The sequence below is a fragment of the Physella acuta genome, unplaced genomic scaffold, assembly GCF_028476545.2.
Source record: "Physella acuta isolate Inbredline_101_S28 unplaced genomic scaffold, ASM2847654v3 ptg000098l, whole genome shotgun sequence".
NCBI lineage: Eukaryota > Metazoa > Mollusca > Gastropoda > Physidae > Physella > Physella acuta.
The window spans coordinates 448190-469697 of NW_026731618.1; the positions used below are offsets into that span (position 1 = coordinate 448190).

General features: G+C 39.0%; 1 protein-coding gene across 3 annotated transcripts; it reads right to left on the reverse strand.

Annotated features, from left to right (window-relative positions):
• Positions 1 to 293: 293 nt before the first annotated feature.
• On the reverse strand, positions 294 to 21168 carry LOC131930306 (pre-mRNA-splicing factor ATP-dependent RNA helicase DHX16). Of its 3 annotated transcripts, XM_059286728.1 has the most exons (15): positions 21084 to 21168; positions 17597 to 17703; positions 16566 to 16766; positions 16007 to 16147; positions 15642 to 15730; positions 15104 to 15266; positions 14697 to 14869; positions 10368 to 10704; positions 9979 to 10155; positions 8939 to 9628; positions 8281 to 8421; positions 7637 to 7986; positions 5341 to 5665; positions 4517 to 4693; positions 294 to 994 (listed from the first exon to the last, which is right to left on the reverse strand). In XM_059286728.1, exons 3-15 carry the CDS (start codon positions 16764 to 16766, stop codon positions 857 to 859), a joined length of 3102 nt encoding a protein of 1033 aa, XP_059142711.1. In that variant the 5' UTR covers positions 17597 to 17703; positions 21084 to 21168; the 3' UTR covers positions 294 to 856. The 3 variants fall into 3 exon arrangements, 1 of the variants encoding a protein (XP_059142711.1); XR_009384108.1 differs by lacking the exon at positions 294 to 994 and having other exon boundaries at positions 4587 to 4693; positions 5211 to 5665; XR_009384107.1 differs by lacking the exon at positions 294 to 994 and having other exon boundaries at positions 4587 to 4693; positions 5081 to 5665.
• Positions 21169 to 21508: the final 340 nt, after the last annotated feature.

Sequence of the window (21508 nt, forward strand, 5' to 3'; positions counted from 1 at the left end):
TTGGGGTGGTGGTGCTAGTGTGTGACTGGAGGTGGTTGGGGTGGGGGTGCTAGTGTGTGACTGGAGGTGGTTGGGGTGGGGGTGCTAGTGTGTGACTGGAGGTGGTTGGGGTGGGGGTGCTAGTGTGTGACTGAAGTGAAAATAGCTACAATCTTAGAGGACAAACTGTTGAGTGCTAAACTTTAAATACATAGCTGGTTTCGTTTGATAATTATACTATAACTTAGCCAAAACATTTTTATTCATTATCTTTATCATTAATGGTGACAATATTTATGACTTTATGTGTACTTAATAAAGCTGAATTGTATCAATACATTCTTTTGTTTCTTTTATGTGAATAAGGTTTTGTTTGCAATTTTTAGAATTCTTTACTGACGTCACTTAACTTCAAATAATTTTTGTAACAGTATTTTAATCACATTGTTGTAGACAACATTTGCATAAAACACACCAATGATTCTTACAATCAACAATTTAACAATCTTATGGTTACACTCAACAATGGAACAGTCAGGAAATCTTATGATTACACTCAACAATGGAACAGTCAGGAAATCTTATGATTACACTCAACAATGGAACAGTCAGGAAATCTTTTGACTACAAAATGTCAACTGTTCAATAGCAGCTGCCACAGGGAAGGTTATGTACAACAAATTCTGGTTGTTGGTCCGTCTCATCTGACTGCAGTAGAGTGGGCTCAGTCTCACCTGATTGCAATGGAGAGGGGGGGTCAGTGTGACCTGACAGAGGTGTGACCGGTCAGCTTGACCATGCACTTAGAGCTACTGCTCAAGTCTGAGATCTACTGAAGAAATCTGAATGTACTTGGAGTACCAATGTCTTGCAATGTTCAGTAGTTTCTTTCTAATTCGTTTTTTGCTTTTCCAACTTTTTTTGGCATTTTCTTGCCTGCCCCGTCCTCTAAGTCTTTAGACCTGTAATAGTGTGGAGCCACCTCCAGCAGCCACAGATTTTCTATCTCAATCACCTGCAAGGAGAGAATGTTTAGTTCTGTGTGGTCAAGGGTTTTGAACATTCAGTTGGCAAAATTAATCAACACCTTGAAAAAATTTAAAGGTGATTAAAAAGGTAATATAATTTGTATTATCACTGGATTATTTAAGTAAAAAATAATACTAGATATTTCAAAATAGACCGTGACAGAATATGAACAGAAAGCTACATGTCTATGATAGAATGTTGAGACTGTGATGACCTTACCTGTCGCATGAACTCCTTGGTTGTGAAGACAAGTTCGTGACAGAATATGAACAGAAACCTACATGTGTATGATAGAATGCTGAGACTGTGATAACCTTACCTGTCGCATGAACTCCTTGGTTGTGAAGACAAGTTCGTGACAGAATATGGACAGAAACCTACATGTGTATGATAGAATGTTGAGACTGTGATAACCTTACCTGTCGCATGAACTCCTTGGTTGTGAAGACAAGTTCGTGACAGAATATGGACAGAAACCTACATGTGTATGATAGAATGTTGAGACTGTGATAACCTTACCTGTCGCATGAACTCCTTGGTTGTGAAGACAAGTTCGTGACAGAATATGGACAGAAACCTACATGTGTATGATAGAATGTTGAGACTGTGATAACCTTACCTGTCGCATGAACTCCTTGGTTGTGAAGACAAGTTCGTGACAGAATATGAACAGAAAGCAACATGTCTATGATAGAATGTTGAGACTGTGATGACCTTACCTGTCGCATGAACTCCTTGGTTGTGAAGACAAGTTCGTGACAGAATATTGACAGAAACCTACATGTGTATGATAGAATGTTGAGACTGTGATAACCTTACCTGTCGCATGAACTCCTTGGTTGTGAAGACAAGTTCGTGACAGAATATGAACAGAAAGCTACATGTCTATGATAGAATGTTGAGACTGTGATGACCTTACCTGTCGCATGAACTCCTTGGTTGTGAAGACAAGTTCGTGACAGAATATTGACAGAAACCTACATGTGTATGATAGAATGTTGAGACTGTGATGACCTTACCTGTCGCATGAACTCCTTGGTTGTGAAGACAAGTTCGTGACAGAATATGAACAGAAAGCTACATGTCTATGATAGAATGTTGAGACTGTGATGACCTTACCTGTCGCATGAACTCCTTGGTCGTGAAGACAAGTTCGTGACAGAATATTGACAGAAACCTACATGTGTATGATAGAATGTTGAGACTGTGATGACCTTACCTGTCGCATGAACTCCTTGGTCGTGAAGACAAGTTCGTGACAGAACATTGACAGAAACCTACATGTGTATGATAGAATGTTGAGACTGTGATGACCTTACCTGTCGCATGAACTCCTTGGTCGTGAAGACAAGTTCGTGACAGAATATTGACAGAAACCTACATGTGTATGATAGAATGTTGAGACTGTGATGACCTTACCTGTCGCATGAACTCCTTGGTTGTGAAGACAAGTTCGTGACAGAACATTGACAGAAAGCTACATGTGTATGATAGAATGTTGAGACTGTGATGACCTTACCTGTCGCATGTACTCCTTGGTTGTGAAGACAAGTTCGTGACAGAAACCTACATGTGTATGATAGAATGTTGAGACTGTGATGACCTTACCTGTCGCATGAACTCCTTGGTCGTGAAGACAAGTTCGTGACAGAATATGGACAGAAACCTACATGTGTATGATAGAATGTTGAGACTGTGATGACCCTACCTGTCGCATGAACTCCTTGGTTGTGAAGACAAGTTCGTGACAGAATATTGACAGAAACCTACATGTGTATGATAGAATGTTGAGACTGTGATGACCTTACCTGTCGCATGAACTCCTTGGTTGTGAAGACAAGTTCGTGACAGAATATTGACAGAAACCTACATGTGTATGATAGAATGTTGAGACTGTGATGACCTTACCTGTCGCATGAACTCCTTGGTTGTGAAGACAAGTTCGTGACAGAATATTGACAGAAACCTACATGTGTATGATAGAATGTTGAGACTGTGATGACCTTACCTGTCGCATGAACTCCTTGGTTGTGAAGACAAGTTCGTGACAGAATATTGACAGAAACCTACATGTGTATGATAGAATGTTGAGACTGTGATGACCTTACCTGTCGCATGAACTCCTTGGTTGTGAAGACAAGTTCGTGACAGAATATGGACAGAAACCTACATGTGTATGATAGAATGTTGAGACTGTGATAACCTTACCTGTCGCATGAACTCCTTGGTCGTGAAGACAAGTTCGTGACAGAATATGGACAGAAACCTACATGTGTATGATAGAATGTTGAGACTGTGATGACCTTACCTGTCGCATGAACTCCTTGGTCGTGAAGACAAGTTCGTGACAGAATATTGACAGAAACCTACATGTGTATGATAGAATGTTGAGACTGTGATGACCTTACCTGTCGCATGAACTCCTTGGTCGTGAAGACAAGTTCGTGACAGAACATTGACAGAAAGCTACATGTGTATGATAGAATGTTGAGACTGTGATGACCTTACCTGTCGCATGAACTCCTTGGTCGTGAAGACAAGTTCGTGACAGAATATGGACAGAAACCTACATGTGTATGATAGAATGTTGAGACTGTGATGACCTTACCTGTCGCATGAACTCCTTGGTTGTGAAGACAAGTTCGTGACAGAATATGGACAGAAACCTACATGTGTATGATAGAATGTTGAGACTGTGATGACCCTACCTGTCGCATGAACTCCTTGGTTGTGAAGACAAGTTCGTGACAGAATATTGACAGAAACCTACATGTGTATGATAGAATGTTGAGACTGTGATGACCCTACCTGTCGCATGAACTCCTTGGTTGTGAAGACAAGTTCGTGACAGAATATTGACAGAAACCTACATGTGTATGATAGAATGTTGAGACTGTGATGACCTTACCTGTCGCATGAACTCCTTGGTCGTGAAGACAAGTTCGTGACAGAATATTGACAGAAACCTACATGTGTATGATAGAATGTTGAGACTGTGATGACCTTACCTGTCGCATGAACTCCTTGGTCGTGAAGACAAGTTCGTGACAGAACATTGACAGAAAGCTACATGTGTATGATAGAATGTTGAGACTGTGATGACCTTACCTGTCGCATGAACTCCTTGGTCGTGAAGACAAGTTCGTGACAGAATATGGACAGAAACCTACATGTGTATGATAGAATGTTGAGACTGTGATGACCCTACCTGTCGCATGAACTCCTTGGTTGTGAAGACAAGTTCGTGACAGAATATTGACAGAAACCTACATGTGTATGATAGAATGTTGAGACTGTGATGACCCTACCTGTCGCATGAACTCCTTGGTTGTGAAGACAAGTTCGTGACAGAATATTGACAGAAACCTACATGTGTATGATAGAATGTTGAGACTGTGATGACCCTACCTGTCGCATGAACTCCTTGGTTGTGAAGACAAGTTCGTGACAGAATATTGACAGAAACCTACATGTGTATGATAGAATGTTGAGACTGTGATGAACTTACCTGTCGCATGAACTCCTTGGTCGTGAAGACAAGTTCGTGGTAGACCAACCACCTAGGGTGCTCCTCAAACAGGCAGCTGTTGGGGTGTACCATGACTGTCTGCTGGGACTTGACAGTCTTGTACTGACCACCTTTGGTCAGTCTGACAGTGTGGTAGAAGTAGCCAGCAGTGATAGCCTGCTCATGTAAGACAACTATCAACTTTAGACAAGTATCAACACAAACTACCAACATCAGACACAAATCAATCAACACCAGAAAAGAATTAACAGTTGCATTATTAATAGCAAAGAAAGAGCTAAGACAACAAAATAACAATAGACAACAAAACATCTAATACAACACAACTATTTGAGGAAGAAATAAACAGAAAAAAAAAATCATAAAAAAAAAATAGAACTGATTTACTTTCCCACTTTACAATCAATGGAGTTGGGCAACAGACAGCCCATCACTTGGTGTTTGAACTGTACCATGGAGGCATGCCAGACCAGCTCACCTTTCTAATGGCAACTGTGTCACCAGTGTTGGACATGACATCAATCTCCACCCTCTCTAGCTCACCTTTCTAATGGCAACTGTGTCACCAGTGTTGGACATGACCTCAATCTCCACCCTCTCTAGCTCACCTTTCTAATGGCAACTGTGTCACCAGTGTTGGACATGACCTCAATCTCCACCCTCTCTAGCTCACCTTTCTAATGGCAACTGTGTCACCAGTGTTGGACATGACGTCAATCTCCACCCTCTCTAGCTCACCTTTCTAATGGCAACTGTGTCACCAGTGTTGGACATGACGTCAATCTCCACCCTCTCTAGCTCACCTTTCTAATGGCAACTGTGTCACCAGTGTTGGACATGACGTCAATCTCCACCCTCTCTAGCAGCCCCTCCAGCTGATCCCTGACGTCCCTGGCCCGCTTCATGGACCTGTGCTGGATGTAGTTCTCATAGCACCATTGTGTCGAGTACTCCGTCTCCTCCCACTGGTTGTACACATTCAGGAGGGTCAGGTGATCTCCCCCTGGCACAAAGAAGTTGTGTCTGGCGGTGTCGGCGTGGACAATTTTATCTTTGGGGCGGTAGAAGATGGCGTTGTTGACAGACAACATGGCTGCTATGGTGATGACCTCCTTAGAACATTTGTACCTGGTGGATTATACAATAACTTAAAGGCTCATTTAGACATCAGATGGGGTTTGTTCAGGAAACAGTTCAATTCTTGATGTCTGTCATTTGCAAACCATTTAAACAAGTGGCAAAAACTTCAGGAATCAAACCAAACATAAATATCTAAATAAATAGTTATAGTTTGATAAAATGTAACCCTTTACCACCCACTATGATGAGTACATTTACTTTTACACAGTTGTGCACTGTCCTATTTATAACATTATACTATTTTTTTTTTTACTTTTTAAAATATCTTTATGAATATATAAAATTATTTTTAAAAATCAAAACAAGAATACATAGAAAAATGGACTACTTAAAATTGTGATTGGTTTAACCTTGCAGAAGATCCACTTCTCTAAGTTATCTTTTGTAAACCAATCAACACATTTTTTTCACTGTTAAAAACTGTAGCTGATTGGATTGTTATAAATAGTGAACCAATCATCATTGAGAAAACAACTCCAGATACAAGGCTGATCAGTGACCCCATTCCTAACTTCAACCATTTATTGGGCTTTATGAAATACTCTTTTATCTACCAGGCATAGAGATTGTTTTTAAATATGATGGTCTGATGACAAAAATGTGCAGGACTAGGGTAGCAGTACTATTTATGAATCATAAATAAACCGGGGGTGATCTCCCCTAAACTTTCTCGAATATTCTTATATAAAATAACAGGGGATGGGAACTCGGGCTATAGACATGATTTTTAATCCATTTTAAATACTTAAAGTTTTAAAAATAGAATAAAATCTCGTAGACAAATTAATTGCACACCAAGTGAACGCCCAATAAAAAAGCGCATAATAGTGCACAATATTATTAGTACTTTTAAAATTTACATTAGTTTTTTGAGAAATCGGAAGTAGCGTAAATTACTACTTCCAGTCAACGGAAATTACTCAAAATTTAACAGAAGGTAGAGAATTAGATCTTTTACTTACATGTGAAATTTCATTTATCTATCTGAAATAGTACTCAAGTTATAGGCTTTTGAAAAATTCAAAGTAGGAAAAGTACCACTTCCGGTTATCGGAAATCGCTCAAAAGTTGATACGGATCTACGATTTTGATATAATACTTATATATGAAATTTCATTAACCTAGCTGTAACGGTACTCAAGTTATCGTGTTTACACACGGACACACAGACAGACACACACACACACACACAGACATACGGACAAGATTGCAAAATTATGTTTTTCCGTATCAGTGAGGTGTAAAACGTCGAGATCTGTAAAAATCTCGATTTTTTTTTTTTGCACGATTACAATACTTTCTCTATACTTCGTATATACGAGAAAGTAAAAATGATGTATGATAAATGTAACAATAAATTATACAGCAGGCCTAATTAATTTTTTTTTAAGTTTTGGAAGAGTTATATAAAATAAAACAAAAGCACATACATATAATACAAAGAATTTTATAACATGTAATTTTTCCTAATTTTATGTTATATAATATACTACCATTTTGTTGATCATTGTGATGTGCACTATGGCTAAGATCAAAGAAAGTTGGCTAGTAATAAGACTCACTGATGAGTTGTTTCACACATTGGTTGATTTTTTTAAAAACACTAAAATAGATAAAATAGACAAGACCTTCAGTTGAAAAAAATCCCACACAATTCAACTGTGTAACTTAATATATAACTGATTGGCCAAAGCCAGCTATTAATTTTTAACACATTAACAATTTTTTTTAAAATCAGAACCTAGCTGAAATAACGGAAGTCTGCCCTATTTTATTAAAAATGTGAATATTTCAACTGTAACTAAAGACAATTAATTGTCAAAGGCATGTTAATTAGTACTAATATCAACAGTGATTGTAATTCTAAAATTAAATTCATTAACTGTTTTAAAGATTGTAGAAAATTTGGACATTACAATAAAACTGGAGGTGCATGGGGCAGGAAAGTGTTTGACATACTTCTCTGAGGCCAAAATCATCTTGGACATCATGGGGTCAACAGGAAATTCTGCCATTCTCCTGCCTAGCTTGGTCAGCTCCCCCATGTGGTTGAGGGCACCCAGCGCGTACAACTGCTCTAGCGCCAAAACAAGGGTCTCGTGTGGTGGAGGGTCCATGAAGTCAAAGTTCAAAAGGTCATTGATGCCCAGAGATTTCAAGAGCAGGACAACATTGCCCAGGTTGGTCCTCTGTATTTCTGGGATGGCGTTGTCCTCCAGCTCATTTTTGTAGGCCCATGCTGTGTACAGGCGGAAACACTTCCCTGCTGAGACACGCCCTGCTCGGCCTGCCCTCTGATTGGCTGATGCCTGATTAATTGGGCAATTAGAAACAGTAATTAAACGGGTAGTGTAAGTAATGTATCCTCACAAATACAAACAAAGGTACAGCCATTAGAGAAGACATTTGTTTTCACATCCTTAATGAAGCAGATTTTATTTTAATGAGTTCCAACAGAAGAGTTCAAAATTAGACAAAAACTAAAAGCATGATCAGAAAATTAAAGGCATGATGATAAATCAGAAGAAAAATATGACTTGTAAAAATCATTTTGATAATGTGCACTAAATAAAAAGGAAACAATCAAAAAATCAAAGACTCACTTTAGAAACAGGGGTGACAACAAGAGATTCCATGCCTGTCCGAGGATTGTAGCTCTTCTGCTTACAGAAACCAGGATCTATCACATACACAATCCCATCAATGGTCAAGGATGTCTCAGCTATGTTGGTTGCTAATATAACCTTACAGTTATAAAATAGACAATGTCAACTTATTCATACTCAGTTGTTTTTTTTTTTACTTTTTAAATATTTCTAACAAACAAAAGCAAAAAAATGTCTATAAAACCCCAGTAAACTGAGGCAAACCATGTGTTTAGTAAGTTAATGTAAGTCTTTGGTATAGTCATCATATGTGCTAAATTTAATTAGTTACATAAGATTCAAAGATTTGAATGCCATTTTATCTAACATGTTTCAATAACAGATAAGTTATTCTAGTATTGGATACAATCTATATATATAATTCTCTTCTTCCAGCCGTTAGAAAACAAGCTGCAAACGCTCTCCCTACCTCCCCACCCCTACATGGTTTTAGTGAGCTACCTTAACGAGCTACTTATAGTGTTTTAAAGAAATATTTTCAGTGTCAGCGTTGGTACTGTCGAATTCACAAATTATGAATTATTGAAAATTAGAAACAACTAAATAGCGGCGTATGTTATGCCGCGGGCCGGCTCGTAAAAATATAAAACCTTACTTTTCTAGCATTAGGTGGAGTTGGCTCAAAAATTTTGGCTTGTAGTTCTGATGGGAGTGTAGAATAAATGGGTAGCACGATCAGCTCTTTGATTTTTGTTCCCAGTTTCCTGGTCCTCTCCAGTAGCATCTCATTGGCTGTTTCTATTTCCTCCTGGCCAGTCAGGAAAACCAGGATATCACCAAACGGCTGAGTCACGTGGATCTGCAACACAGAAACCACAGCAGCATCCAGGTAATCCGCCTCAGGTGCTTTTGTGTAGTAAATATCCACTGGATACCTCCTGCCAGGGATACGAAATATCGGAGCGTCGTCAAAGAATTCAGAAAATTTCTGAGCGTCCAACGTGGCGCTAGATATTAGTAGTTTGAGATCTGGACGAAATCTGGCAATATCTTTGACCAGGCCAAACAAGACGTCTGTATGGAGAGTTCTCTCGTGGGCCTCGTCTATGATGACAGCGCTGTAGCTGGCCAGGTCTGGCTCACTGAGGAACTCCCTCAATAGCATCCCGTCTGTCATGTACTTGAGGATAGTTCTCTCTGAGGTGCAGTCCTCAAACCTGATGCTGTAGCCCACCTCATTGCCAAGCTTCCAGCCCATTTCTTCAGCCACACGGGCCGACACAGACATGGCAGCCACCCTACGCGGCTGTGTGCAGCCAACTTTCATGCCGTTTGCGGTGAAGCCCTAGAACATCAAAATTTGGTCATTTCTTTCAAATAATGTTACAGCTTTGGTCCTAGAACAATAGCACATCAAAATTTGGCCATTTCTTTCAAATAATGTTATAGATTTAGACCCCCCCACCCCCAAGTTATATCCAACTCACAGCTTCATGCAGGTACTGTGGGATCTGGGTGGTCTTGCCCCCACCCCCCACCTGTTTGGTCACCCCCCCCCCCCCCACCCCCCTCCACACAAATGTCCAACTCACAGCTTCATGCAGGTACTGTGGGATCTGGGTGGTCTTGCCCCCACCCCCCACCCACACCTGTTTGGTCACCCCACCCCCCCCCCACACACAATGTCCAACTCACAGCTTCATGCAGGTACTGTGGGATCTGGGTGGTCTTGCCTGAGCCAGTCTCCCCCTCAATGATGAGCACCTGGTGGTCCCTGACAGCCTGGATCAAATCTTTCTTAAAGGGGTAGATGGGGAGGCTCTTCTTGGTCTCAGAGATGGACATCTTCTTCTCCTCCTTCACAGACTTCTCCTGGGGAGTGGCACGACATGGCTCACACAGTGACACATGCTCCAACATGTATTTTGTACTAATCAATTCGTATTTACTTAAATGAACAGTTTAAAAAATGAAGGTTGCACCAAAATCATCTCTTGTACCCACAGTGATGGTATTGCCATCATTAAACCAAAGCATCCATTACCCAACATGAAGAAATATCTAACAAGGCTAGCAGGTCCTACCTTATCTTTCATGGTTCCTGGCATCTTGAGAGCTTGCACAAACTCAATCTCCTCGTCCATGATCACATCGTAGTCCTTGGTCTTCTTCTTCTCCTTGGCGTCCCTGGCACCAAACTTGAGCAGGGCAGCGTTCAGGTGTTCCTCCTCCCACCTGGCCTGCTCTGAGCCATGGCGCTTCTCAGACTTGTCCTCCACGTACTTGTCCTGTGGCTTGACGTCCTCACGTGGGATGTAGTACCTGTCAATCTTCTCTATCTCACCTGCAGCTTTGTGTTCCTTAGCTAGCTTCAGGACAGTTTTCTTGTACTCCAGGTCTTTCAGCTCTCTCTTGGTCAGCCTGGGGGGGTCAGACACATTTAAAGGTGGGTCAGACACATTTACAGGTGGGTCAGCTTACAGCAAGTGGGGTCAGACACATTTACAGGTGGATCAGACACATTTACAGGTGGGTCAGCTTACAACAAGGGGGGTCAGACACATTTACAGGTGGGTCAGACACATTTACAGGTGGGTCAGACACATTTACAGGTGGGTCAGACACATTTACAGGTGGGTCAGCTTAGGGGGGTCAGACACATTTACAGGTGGGTCAGACACATTTACAGGTGGGTCAGACACATTTACAGGTGGGTCAGCTTAGGGGGGTCAGATACATTTACAGGTGGGTCAGACACATTTACAGGTGGGTCAGACACATTTACAGGTGGGTCAGACACATTTACAGGTGGGTCAGACACATTTACAGGTGGGTCAGACACATTTACAGGTGGGTCAGACACATTTACAGGTGGGTCAGACACATTTACAGGTGGGTCAGACACATTTACAGGTGGGTCAGCTTAGAGGGGTCAGACACATTTACAGGTGGGTCAGCTTACAGCAAGTGGGGTCAGACACATTTACAGGTGGGTCAGAAACATTAACAGGTGGGTCAGCTTACAACAAGGGGGGGTCAGACACATTTACAGGTGGGTCAGACACATTTACAGGTGGGTCAGACACATTTACAGGTGGGTCAGACACATTTACAGGTGGGTCAGACACATTTACAGGTGGGTCAGACACATTTACAGGTGGGTCAGCTTAGGGGGGTCAGATACATTTACAGGTGGGTCAGACACATTTACAGGTGGGTCAGACACATTTACAGGTGGGTCAGACACATTTACAGGTGGGTCAGCTTAGGGGGGTCAGACACATTTACAGGTGGGTCAGCTTACAGCAAGTGGGGTCAGACACATTTACAGGTGGGTCAGACACATTTACAGGTGGGTCAGCTTACAACAAGGGGGGTCAGACACATTTACAGGTGGGTCAGACACATTTACAGGTGGGTCAGACACATTTACAGGTGGGTCAGCTTACAGCAAGTGGGGTCAGACACATTTACAGGTGGGTCAGACACATTTACAGGTGGGTCAGACACATTTACAGGTGAGTCAGACACATTTACAGGTGGGTCAGCTTAGGGGGTCAGATACATTTACAGGGGGGTCAGACACATTTACAGGTGGGTCAGACACATTTACAGGTGGGTCAGACACATTTACAGGTGGGTCAGACACATTTACAGGTGGGTCAGACACATTTACAGGTGGGTCAGACACATTTACAGGTGGGTCAGCTTAGGGGGGTCAGATACATTTACAGGTGGGTCAGACACATTTACAGGTGGGTCAGACACATTTACAGGTGGGTCAGACACATTTACAGGTGGGTCAGACACATTTACAGGTGGGTCAGACACATTTACAGGTGGGTCAGCTTAGGGGGGTCAGACACATTTACAGGTGGGTCAGACACATTTACAGGTGGGTCAGACACATTTACAGGTGGGTCAGCTTAGGGGGGTCAGACACATTTACAGGTGGGTCAGCTTACAGCAAGTGGGGTCAGACACATTTACAGGTGGGTCAGACACATTTACAGGTGGGTCAGCTTACAACAAGGGGGGTCAGACACATTTACAGGTGGGTCAGACACATTTACAGGTGGGTCAGACACATTTACAGGTGGGTCAGCTTACAGCAAGTGGGGTCAGACACATTTACAGGTGGGTTAGACACATTTACAGGTGGGTCAGACACATTTACAGGTGGGTCAGACACATTTACAGGTGGGTCAGCTTAGGGGGGTCAGATACATTTACAGGGGGGTCAGACACATTTACAGGTGGGTCAGACACATTTACAGGTGGGTCAGACACATTCACAGGTGGGTCAGACACATTTACAGGTGGGTCAGACACATTTACAGGTGGGTCAGACACATTTACAGGTGGGTCAGACACATTTACAGGTGGGTCAGCTTAGGGGGGTCAGATACATTTACAGGTGGGTCAGACACATTTACAGGTGGGTCAGACACATTTACAGGTGGGTCAGACACATTTACAGGTGGGTCAGACACATTTACAGGTGGGTCAGCTTACAACAAGGGGGGTCAGACACATTTACAGGTGGGTCAGCTTACAACAAGGGGGGTCAGACACATTTACAGGTGGGTCAGACACATTTACAGGGGGGTCAGACACATTTACAGGTGGGTCAGCTTACAACAAGGGGGGTCAGACACATTTACAGGTGGGTCAGACACATTTACAGGTGGGTCAGACACATTTACAGGTGGGTCAGACACATTTACAGGTGGGTTAGACACATTTACAGGTGGGTCAGCTTACAACAAGGGGGGTCAGACACATTTACAGGTGGGTCAGACACATTTACAGGTGGGTCAGACACATTTACAGGTGGGTCAGACACATTTACAGGTGGGTCAGACACATTTACAGGTGGGTCAGCTTACAACAAGGGGGGTCAGACACATTTACAGGTGGGTCAGACACATTTACAGGTGGGTCAGACACATTTACAGGTGGGTCAGACACATTTACAGGTGGGTCAGCTTAGGGGGGTCAGATACATTTACAGGTGGGTCAGACACATTTACAGGTGGGTCAGACACATTTACAGGTGGGTCAGACACATTTACAGGTGGGTCAGCTTACAACAAGGGGGGTCAGACACATTTACAGGGGGGTCAGACACATTTACAGGTGGGGTCAGACACATTTACAGGGGGGTCAGACACATTTACAGGTGGGTCAGCTTACAACAAGGGGGGTCAGACACATTTACAGGTGGGTCAGACACATTTACAGGTGGGTCAGACACATTTACAGGTGGGTCAGACACATTTACAGGTGGGTCAGACACATTTACAGGTGGGTCAGACACATTTACAGGTGGGTCAGCTTAGGGGGGTCAGATACATTTACAGGTGGGTCAGACACATTTACAGGTGGGTCAGACACATTTACAGGTGGGTCAGACACATTTACAGGTGGGTCAGCTTAGGGGGGTCAGATACATTTACAGGTGGGTCAGACACATTTACAGGTGGGTCAGACACATTTACAGGTGGGTTAGACACATTTACAGGTGGGTCAGTCTAGGGCAAGGGGGGGGGGGGGGGGGGGGGTCAGACACATTTACAGGTGGGTCAGCTACCATCTACAACTTACTTTGACTGTCAACTACCATCTACAACTTACTTTGACTGTCAGCTACCATCTACAACTTACTTTGACTGTCAACTACCATCTACAACTTACTTTGACTGTCAACTACCATCTACAACTTACTTTGACTGTCAACTACCATCTACAACTTACTTTGACTGTCAACTACCATCTACAACTTACTTTGACTGTCAACTACCATCTACAACTTACTTTGACTGTCAGCTACCATCTACAACTTACTTTGACTGTCAGCTACCATCTACAACTTACTTTGACTGTCAACTACCATCAACAACTTACTTTGACTGTCAGTTACCATCTACAACTTACTTTGACTGTCAACTACCATCTACAACCTACTTAGACTGTCAACTACCATCTACAACTTACTTTGACTGTCAACTACCATCTACAACTTACTTTGACTGTCAACTACCATCTACAACTTAGACTGTCAACTACCATCTACAACTTACTTTGACTGTCAACTACCATCTACAACTTACTTTGACTGTCAGCTACCATCTACAACTTACTTTGACTGTCAACTACCATCTACAACTTACTTTGACTGTCAACTACCATCTACAACTTACTTTGACTGTCAACTACCATCTACAACTTACTTTGACTGTCAACTACCATCTACAACTTACTTTGACTGTCAACTACCATCTACAACTTACTTTGACTGTCAACTACCATCTACAACTTACTTTGACTGTCAACTACCATCTACAACTTACTTTGACTGTCAACTACCATCTACAACTTACTTTGACTGTCAACTACCATCTACAACTTACTTTGACTGTCCAAAGAAATATTCCTCCTCTGCTATATCAGCCTCTAGATCCTCCAGTTTGTCTGCTTGTCTTTTCTTTAGATATTCTCTCCGAGATTTTTTCCTCAACTCCGGAATTATTTTCTTTCTATCCTCTTGTTCCAGCTTCAATCTTTTCTTGGCTTCTTCAAATGCCTGGACAAAACGTTAAAATCTATTATCACTTCATAAGTTTCATTAACTAATCAATCTTTTTTTATTGACAAATTATTTGTTTTAAAATTAACATAAGAAAATTATAAGAAAATTAATTACTCAGCTTAATTTAACAACAAATGAAAAAAACAAAATGCTTTTAAATATGTCTAACAATGGAATGAGATGTTAAACTGCTAAAGGCACACCAATTGTTTGAGGCTATTGCCACACCTTTTTGTCTGACTTGGACATGACACTTCTTGTCTTCTCCTTGTCTTTGTCTCGAAGTCTCTTGGCAAATTCATCCCTCTCCTGTAGATCTTTTTTACGCTCGTGATCTGGGTCAGAGTCATCACTGCTTGCATTAGAGTCATCATCATCATCGTCATCGTCTCTAATGAAAGTAAAAAAAAAAAATTATGTAAAATGGCTAACAGAGTTGTTCATGAGATGAAATTTTTTTTTCCAATACTTTAGGATTAAACTACATTTAACTTTAGGATTAAACTACATTTAACTTTAGGATTAAACTACATTTAACTTTAGGATTAAACTACATTTAACTTTAGGATTAAACTACATTTAACTTTAGGATTAAACTACATTTAAAGCAATGTTTACTTCCGACTTTGATTTGTTTTTAAAAGAATAAATTAAAAATATAATTAATGGAAAAGCTACTTTTGACAAACCTATTTGGATAATTCTAACAAGTGAAGAAAGCACCTGAGGACAAAGTGTGTATAAAATAATGATAAGTGAGACTTACTGATCCATGACTGTTTCCTCTTCACTACTCTCAGATGAGGACAGTTTCCTTCTCAGCTGTCTGTTGGCATGGGAGCCACTTTTTGGGACCTGAAACATTGGTGTTGATGGTGGCTAAAGCTATGTTGGACAGTAAAACACATGTGCTATGTTGGACAGTAAAACACATGTGCTATGTTGGACAGTAAAACACATGTGCTATGTTGGACAGTCAAACACATGTGCTATGTTGGACAGTCAAACACATGTGCTAGGTTGGATAGTAAAACACATGTGATATGTAAGACTTTGTATATTCTAGGCTAGAAAGGGTTAACTGACATTAAAAGTTTACAGTAGAAGGTAGGCTATAAAGGGTTAACTGACCTTAAAAGTTTGCGGCTCCACCTCATCATCATCATCATCGTCATCATCCAACAGCTGGTAGCTTTTATTCTTCTCCTCCAGTTCTCTGGTCTTCTGTTGTTCCTGGGTTAACTGTTTCTCTGGCTTCTGTTTGTGGGGGACCTAGAGAGAGTTGACCCTCATCAATTCATCTCTGGTTCATTGACAATCTAGTCAATCACATCATTTCATCAATCTCTGGTTCATTGACAGTCTAGTCAACCACATCACTTCATCAATCAATCAAGTTTGTTTTGTTTCATGAATAAAAATATTTGTGTGAGGAAGATTTTAGAGCAACAAAACTGAGACTGTCCTACTGATGTTGCTTATTCTAAAATTTGTTTTTTTATACTTCATAAAGTAAATTATTTCAATATAAAATTATTCAATTCAAATGGAAGAGCTGAAGTTAGTTTTTACTAAATGAAGGGAAAGTCTAGGCAACTGAACATTCATAATCCATTAGCAAACTCAATAATTTATAATTTTTCATTTAGATGGGTCCATGGACCTGACAAAAATAACAATGTTCACTTACTTTGTCAAAAAGCTCTTTAGCAAATGCAACAATGTTGTCATCGACATCTAGGGTGCCAGTGTCTTGCAGTTTCTTGAGCAAGTCAGCTGGGCTCTCAGACTTGGTGGCCAGCCCCACAAAGTACTGAGCTATGTATTTGTCAGCTATCCCCAGGATGTCATGCAGCTTGTCATTCACCCACAGCTCTGTGCTCTTGGCCATCTGATTCAGGAGATGAAATAGGCACATTTATTTTTAACTCAGATGTGCATTGCCAAATCATCATGTGATGCCATTTGAGGCAGTCTGACTTTGTGCGATGGTGAATGATGATGGTGAGAGAGTATGAGCTTATATATCTCATAGGAATAAACATAGGACAAAAACAGGGAGGTTTCAATATATCCAAGTTGGAGCTTACAAAATCATTTTGAATTTCTGATGTATGTCATCAGTTAAGTCAGTCAATATGGTAAGGGGAGAAAGTGTGTTTCACATTGTAAGTGTGTATTAGGTAATTTTTTTTTTTGGTTTCTCTGCCTCTGAGTAACAAGCCAGACAAATTTGGTCTCACACTGACCAATTAGGGATATAGCTTGTAATGGTGTATGATAAGTAACAGAATATTTTAATTAAATTTTTTTCATCCATTATTAGTCAGGCATTTTGACCAGTTAATCAATAGTTTTTTGGCGGCAGTTCAGTTTTTACAAAATACTTCACTAGAGCTCCTTTTATTAATTAAAACTACATACTGGCAAATTTTTCTGACATTCTAAGGCAGTGTGTCCATTTCCTTAGTGTCTCACATTTAAATAATGATAAGATTTAGTGAGATTAACAGTTTTTTCAGGTATTATAAATAAGACCCAAAAATAAACATAAAACATTAAAATACAGAGAGTGATATTTCAGGGTTAAAGATCATTTCCTTTTGGCAGAGGACCATCTATTACTAACTAGGATTGATAATCTAGAATCTAGCTAGGCCTAAGCCTTATACAAATTCTAAAACTAAGTATAAAAGAAATACAAATACACCTTTGGCCTACCTTTTTCAGAGTCTCAGACTTCTGAGTAATTTACTAATTTTCAACCTTTCTTTTTCTTTTATTTTTTTTAGCCAATCATCATCACTTTTTCATCAGTCATTCAGTGCCTATTCACCAAAATTAAATAAAAATATAATTAGGCATTATCATTAGCCCGACTATACTAAGCTTCTATTTTCAGGGAAACAACTCCATTTAAGTTTAAGCTTATTTTATTCAGCGTTTTACGTTCACCTCCCGTTGGTTTAGCGTATTTTGTTATAAACACAACCGAAACACACAAAAACATCAACAAAAAACTAGGATTGGATCTAGACATACTTATTTTTTTTAAATGAATTCAAGTTTTAATTAGGACAGGTAAAAAATATTATAAATAAGCATTAAAAATATTATAAATAAGCATTACAGAAAAAAATTGTATAAAAAAGTCACAAATGTATATTTGCATGGAATTTGTTAATACTTCTATGTATTAAATATTCAGAAAGTGCAAATCAACTTACAATTAATTAAATGTAATGTAGTGTGCGTAGGTTGGATACGTATAGTAATATTTATAAGACAAGTACAATTATTTAGAATAAACTATCTAGGTTGTAATTCTGTTTGACATAATATTTTATAGAATTTAATAGGGCGTTCAAATTTTCTCAGTTTCCATTGTGTTTTTTTTTACTACTTTAAATGAGCGTGAAATGGAATAAACTTTATCATAAGGACGTAGTTAATTTGACTTGTCCTCAATTCATGGCAACAATAGTTCAACCACCTGTACTGACCACATTTATCATGACCCTGCAGCACCCTCCACTGAAGGAATAAATACTTGGCTAGTACTTGACCTGTGACCCTTTATTAAAACAAAATTTACTTTTGTTTTTTTTTAATTATGAGTAAAAATGGTTAATCTTACCCAAAATAAGTAATAAAAACTAGAAAATTAATTTTAATTACTGTAGTGTAAAGTGAGATAGACAGCTTAGTAAACATATGTGGCACATCGCAATTAGAACTTTATATTTCTGTGTTTTATGACTATATTTGTACACAATCAGCATGCTAAGCTTTTTAAATTGATAAAGGGTAAGGATACCAAGTTACAAAAACTCCAATCTAACTAATAATAGTTTCATTTTAAAAAATAATAATGATCATCAATGAAGAGAGCATAAACATTCTATTTTTAGGAATGACATTAAAAAATAGTCATAAATCTAGCCAAATGATTTTAATCTTGCGCTGCACACTTTTGCCCGCGCATCATTTTCACCAAAAAAAGATTATAATAAAATGCCATTATTGAGTGGTGATCATTTACACATATCACATCTCATAAACCCAAAAAATTATTACCATTTAATTGTAATGTGTTTAAAATTAAGGCTTTCAAGTATAGTATTCATATAGGCTGGTTTGATATTGAAGCAGTATTTTTGAGTTATTTAATTTGAAAGACAAGAATACACAGCGCTAATTCACTAAAGCGCCGCTTGCGAGACAAAGAAATTAGGTCAAAAGTACACCTGACAATTCTTAAATAACAGACTTAAATAGAAACGGTTAGTTACGATTTCTAAAATTGACAATGGCTTCATAATCATTAGTTTTATCCCTCTACCGCGAAGTGAAAGCAAATCTGGCCGCTATTTTAGTAAGCACATGAGCCGTGAGATGGCACGAAAATAACAAAACCCGGAAGCTTTTAGTTTGAATAGAACATCCTATAAATCACCAGTTTATATCTATCTACCATGTAAGAAAGCGAAACTGGTCGCCATGTTAGTAATAGTAATACACTTCTAGCACTTGGGCTGTGAGATAGCTAAGTTCAAAACTAAGAAACCCGAAAAAGCTGTCAATTGAACGGTGCCCTATATTAATAAGGAAATAGGAGTGGCCTAGTGTTTTCCTAATTTTTTTTGTTTCATTTTTGTTTCCCTAGGCCTAATAAAATTTAGTTTAAAAATAAAATAGTTTAAAGTTTAAAAATAGGGGCCATCGCTCAACTCAACGGTCAACTGGAGGAGGTGAACGTGAAGTTGGGCATAATATTATTTTAAAATAGAATAGACTTAGGGTAATCTATCGTTTTGGGTACGTAAAATCGACCGCGGCTAATAATGTATGAAAACGTTACCTCATTGTCAAGGCTGTAATAGAAGTATATTGTGATATGCTTGTGTCAAATATTATAGATAAATGAATAATAAACCTAAATCAATGGCTAAATATATCGATATAGGCAAGAAATTAACTTTAAACAGCAGTGTTTGCGAGCAGGATTTGCTATGTAATAAGCGGCCATCTGTAAGTTAGAGTGGCTTCCCCTGAATCTTGCGTAATAAATTTAAAATAAAAAAAATAAACAAGATGGCTGCCTCAGTAAATGAGCATGGTTGCATCTGTTGGAAACATCGCTAGTCTTCATTTATTACGGAAAAGTTTTAATTCAGTTGTTTAAAAACAGGTAGGCCTACATAATAAATGAAACATGGAAACATGTTTGTATTTTAAAAAACATAAATCCTCCTCAAAATGTGAAATAATTATTAAAATTTAAGGAGTCACCTGTTTTTCACATTACACGTCGCGGGCGATTTTACGTACCTAAAACGATAAATTACCGACTTAGACATATCCCCTTCATATGCTATTTTTAAATGGACACCAGCGAGAAAAGTCTCAAAGGTATTTGAGAGGTGCATAAATTAATTTAAAAATCAGGCACGGTGTAGTTACAATTAATATGGTTATAAAATCCTGTCTGTATGGTTTTTTTCGGACTTTACTAAAGATTGGGTGTATTTGATGTTTTTAAATTTTCGGTAACTAAATAAAAATTTAAAAAAAAAGCAAAAACAATTTGGTTTTCACGTGTAATGGTGACATAAACAATGGCCGCCATAAATTTTATTGTACACATTGAAAGCTAAAAATAGAAAAAATAGGTCATGGTGTTTAAATTTGCATAGTTATTTAAAAACTTGATCTGCAAAGTTTTGTAAACAAAATAACTGTAAAGTGGGGCTGTCAGAAATCGATCACGAAGTTCCTTTACAGCCAATCAATGTTTGTCTTACGAAAGTGAAACATCGGGTTATAACTTAGGCTTGATGAAAATTAATAGAAATGTAGCCTTAAACTCAACAAATTATTTTCAAGTTCTCTGGATCTGCAACTTGTCTATCATTGATTCTAAAAATATTAGGCCTACATTTCTGAATTAAATTTAGGCTTAAGTTTTTAATAAAATTTTATCTTTTATTAGTTTTATGGTCCTAAATCTAAAAAAGCACATTTTTATTCCATGTCAACAACATTTGACATTACGGACGGAAGGAATCTCGTCAACTCGCTGGTGTCCATTACGATTTTTTGGTCTTAAAGCTGCTACTGAGTAGGCCTATAGGCCCTAAATATTAATATATAAAAAGGGATAGAATTCTACACTTATTGTCTTGATACCACTAGATTAGATCTATACCATATCAAGAAATCTTTGACTTTGATTCTAGTTCCAGCACTCAAACACAAATTTCGTATTGTTGACGAGTGGTTTAATTTTATCATAAAATGTACTTCAAGTGGTTAAAAATATTTTTACTTTATCATTACTCTGTACTGTATTTTAAAATTCTACACCTTTTTTTATTTGTAAGGCAAGTAACAAATAATGATAGAAATAATAAGAAAATATATTTATAATTTGTAAATATCCCTCTGACCATATATTTGGACGATTTTTTTTCTTTTTATTAAATATGTCGTGCAGCTTAAGACAATTCAACGAATCCTTTGCAGTGAAAGAATTAATGCGATTATAACATATTTATTTTGTATTTCATTTAGACTATTTCTTGTGCTCAGTACTACAGCATTATTCCTTTAAAGTGGAATTTTCATGAAAAC

Coding starts and splice junctions, on each gene's coding strand:
- LOC131930306 (XM_059286728.1), bottom strand. CDS start 16,766: ATGGCCAAGAGCACAGAGCTGTGGGTGAATGACAAGCTGCATGACATC. Junction 15,267..15,641: donor GAGGAAACAGTCATGGATCA/GTAAGTCTCACT, acceptor TACTTTCATTAG/AGACGATGACGATGATGATG. Junction 14,870..15,103: donor TGTCCAAGTCAGACAAAAAG/GTGTGGCAATAG, acceptor CGTTTTGTCCAG/GCATTTGAAGAAGCCAAGAA.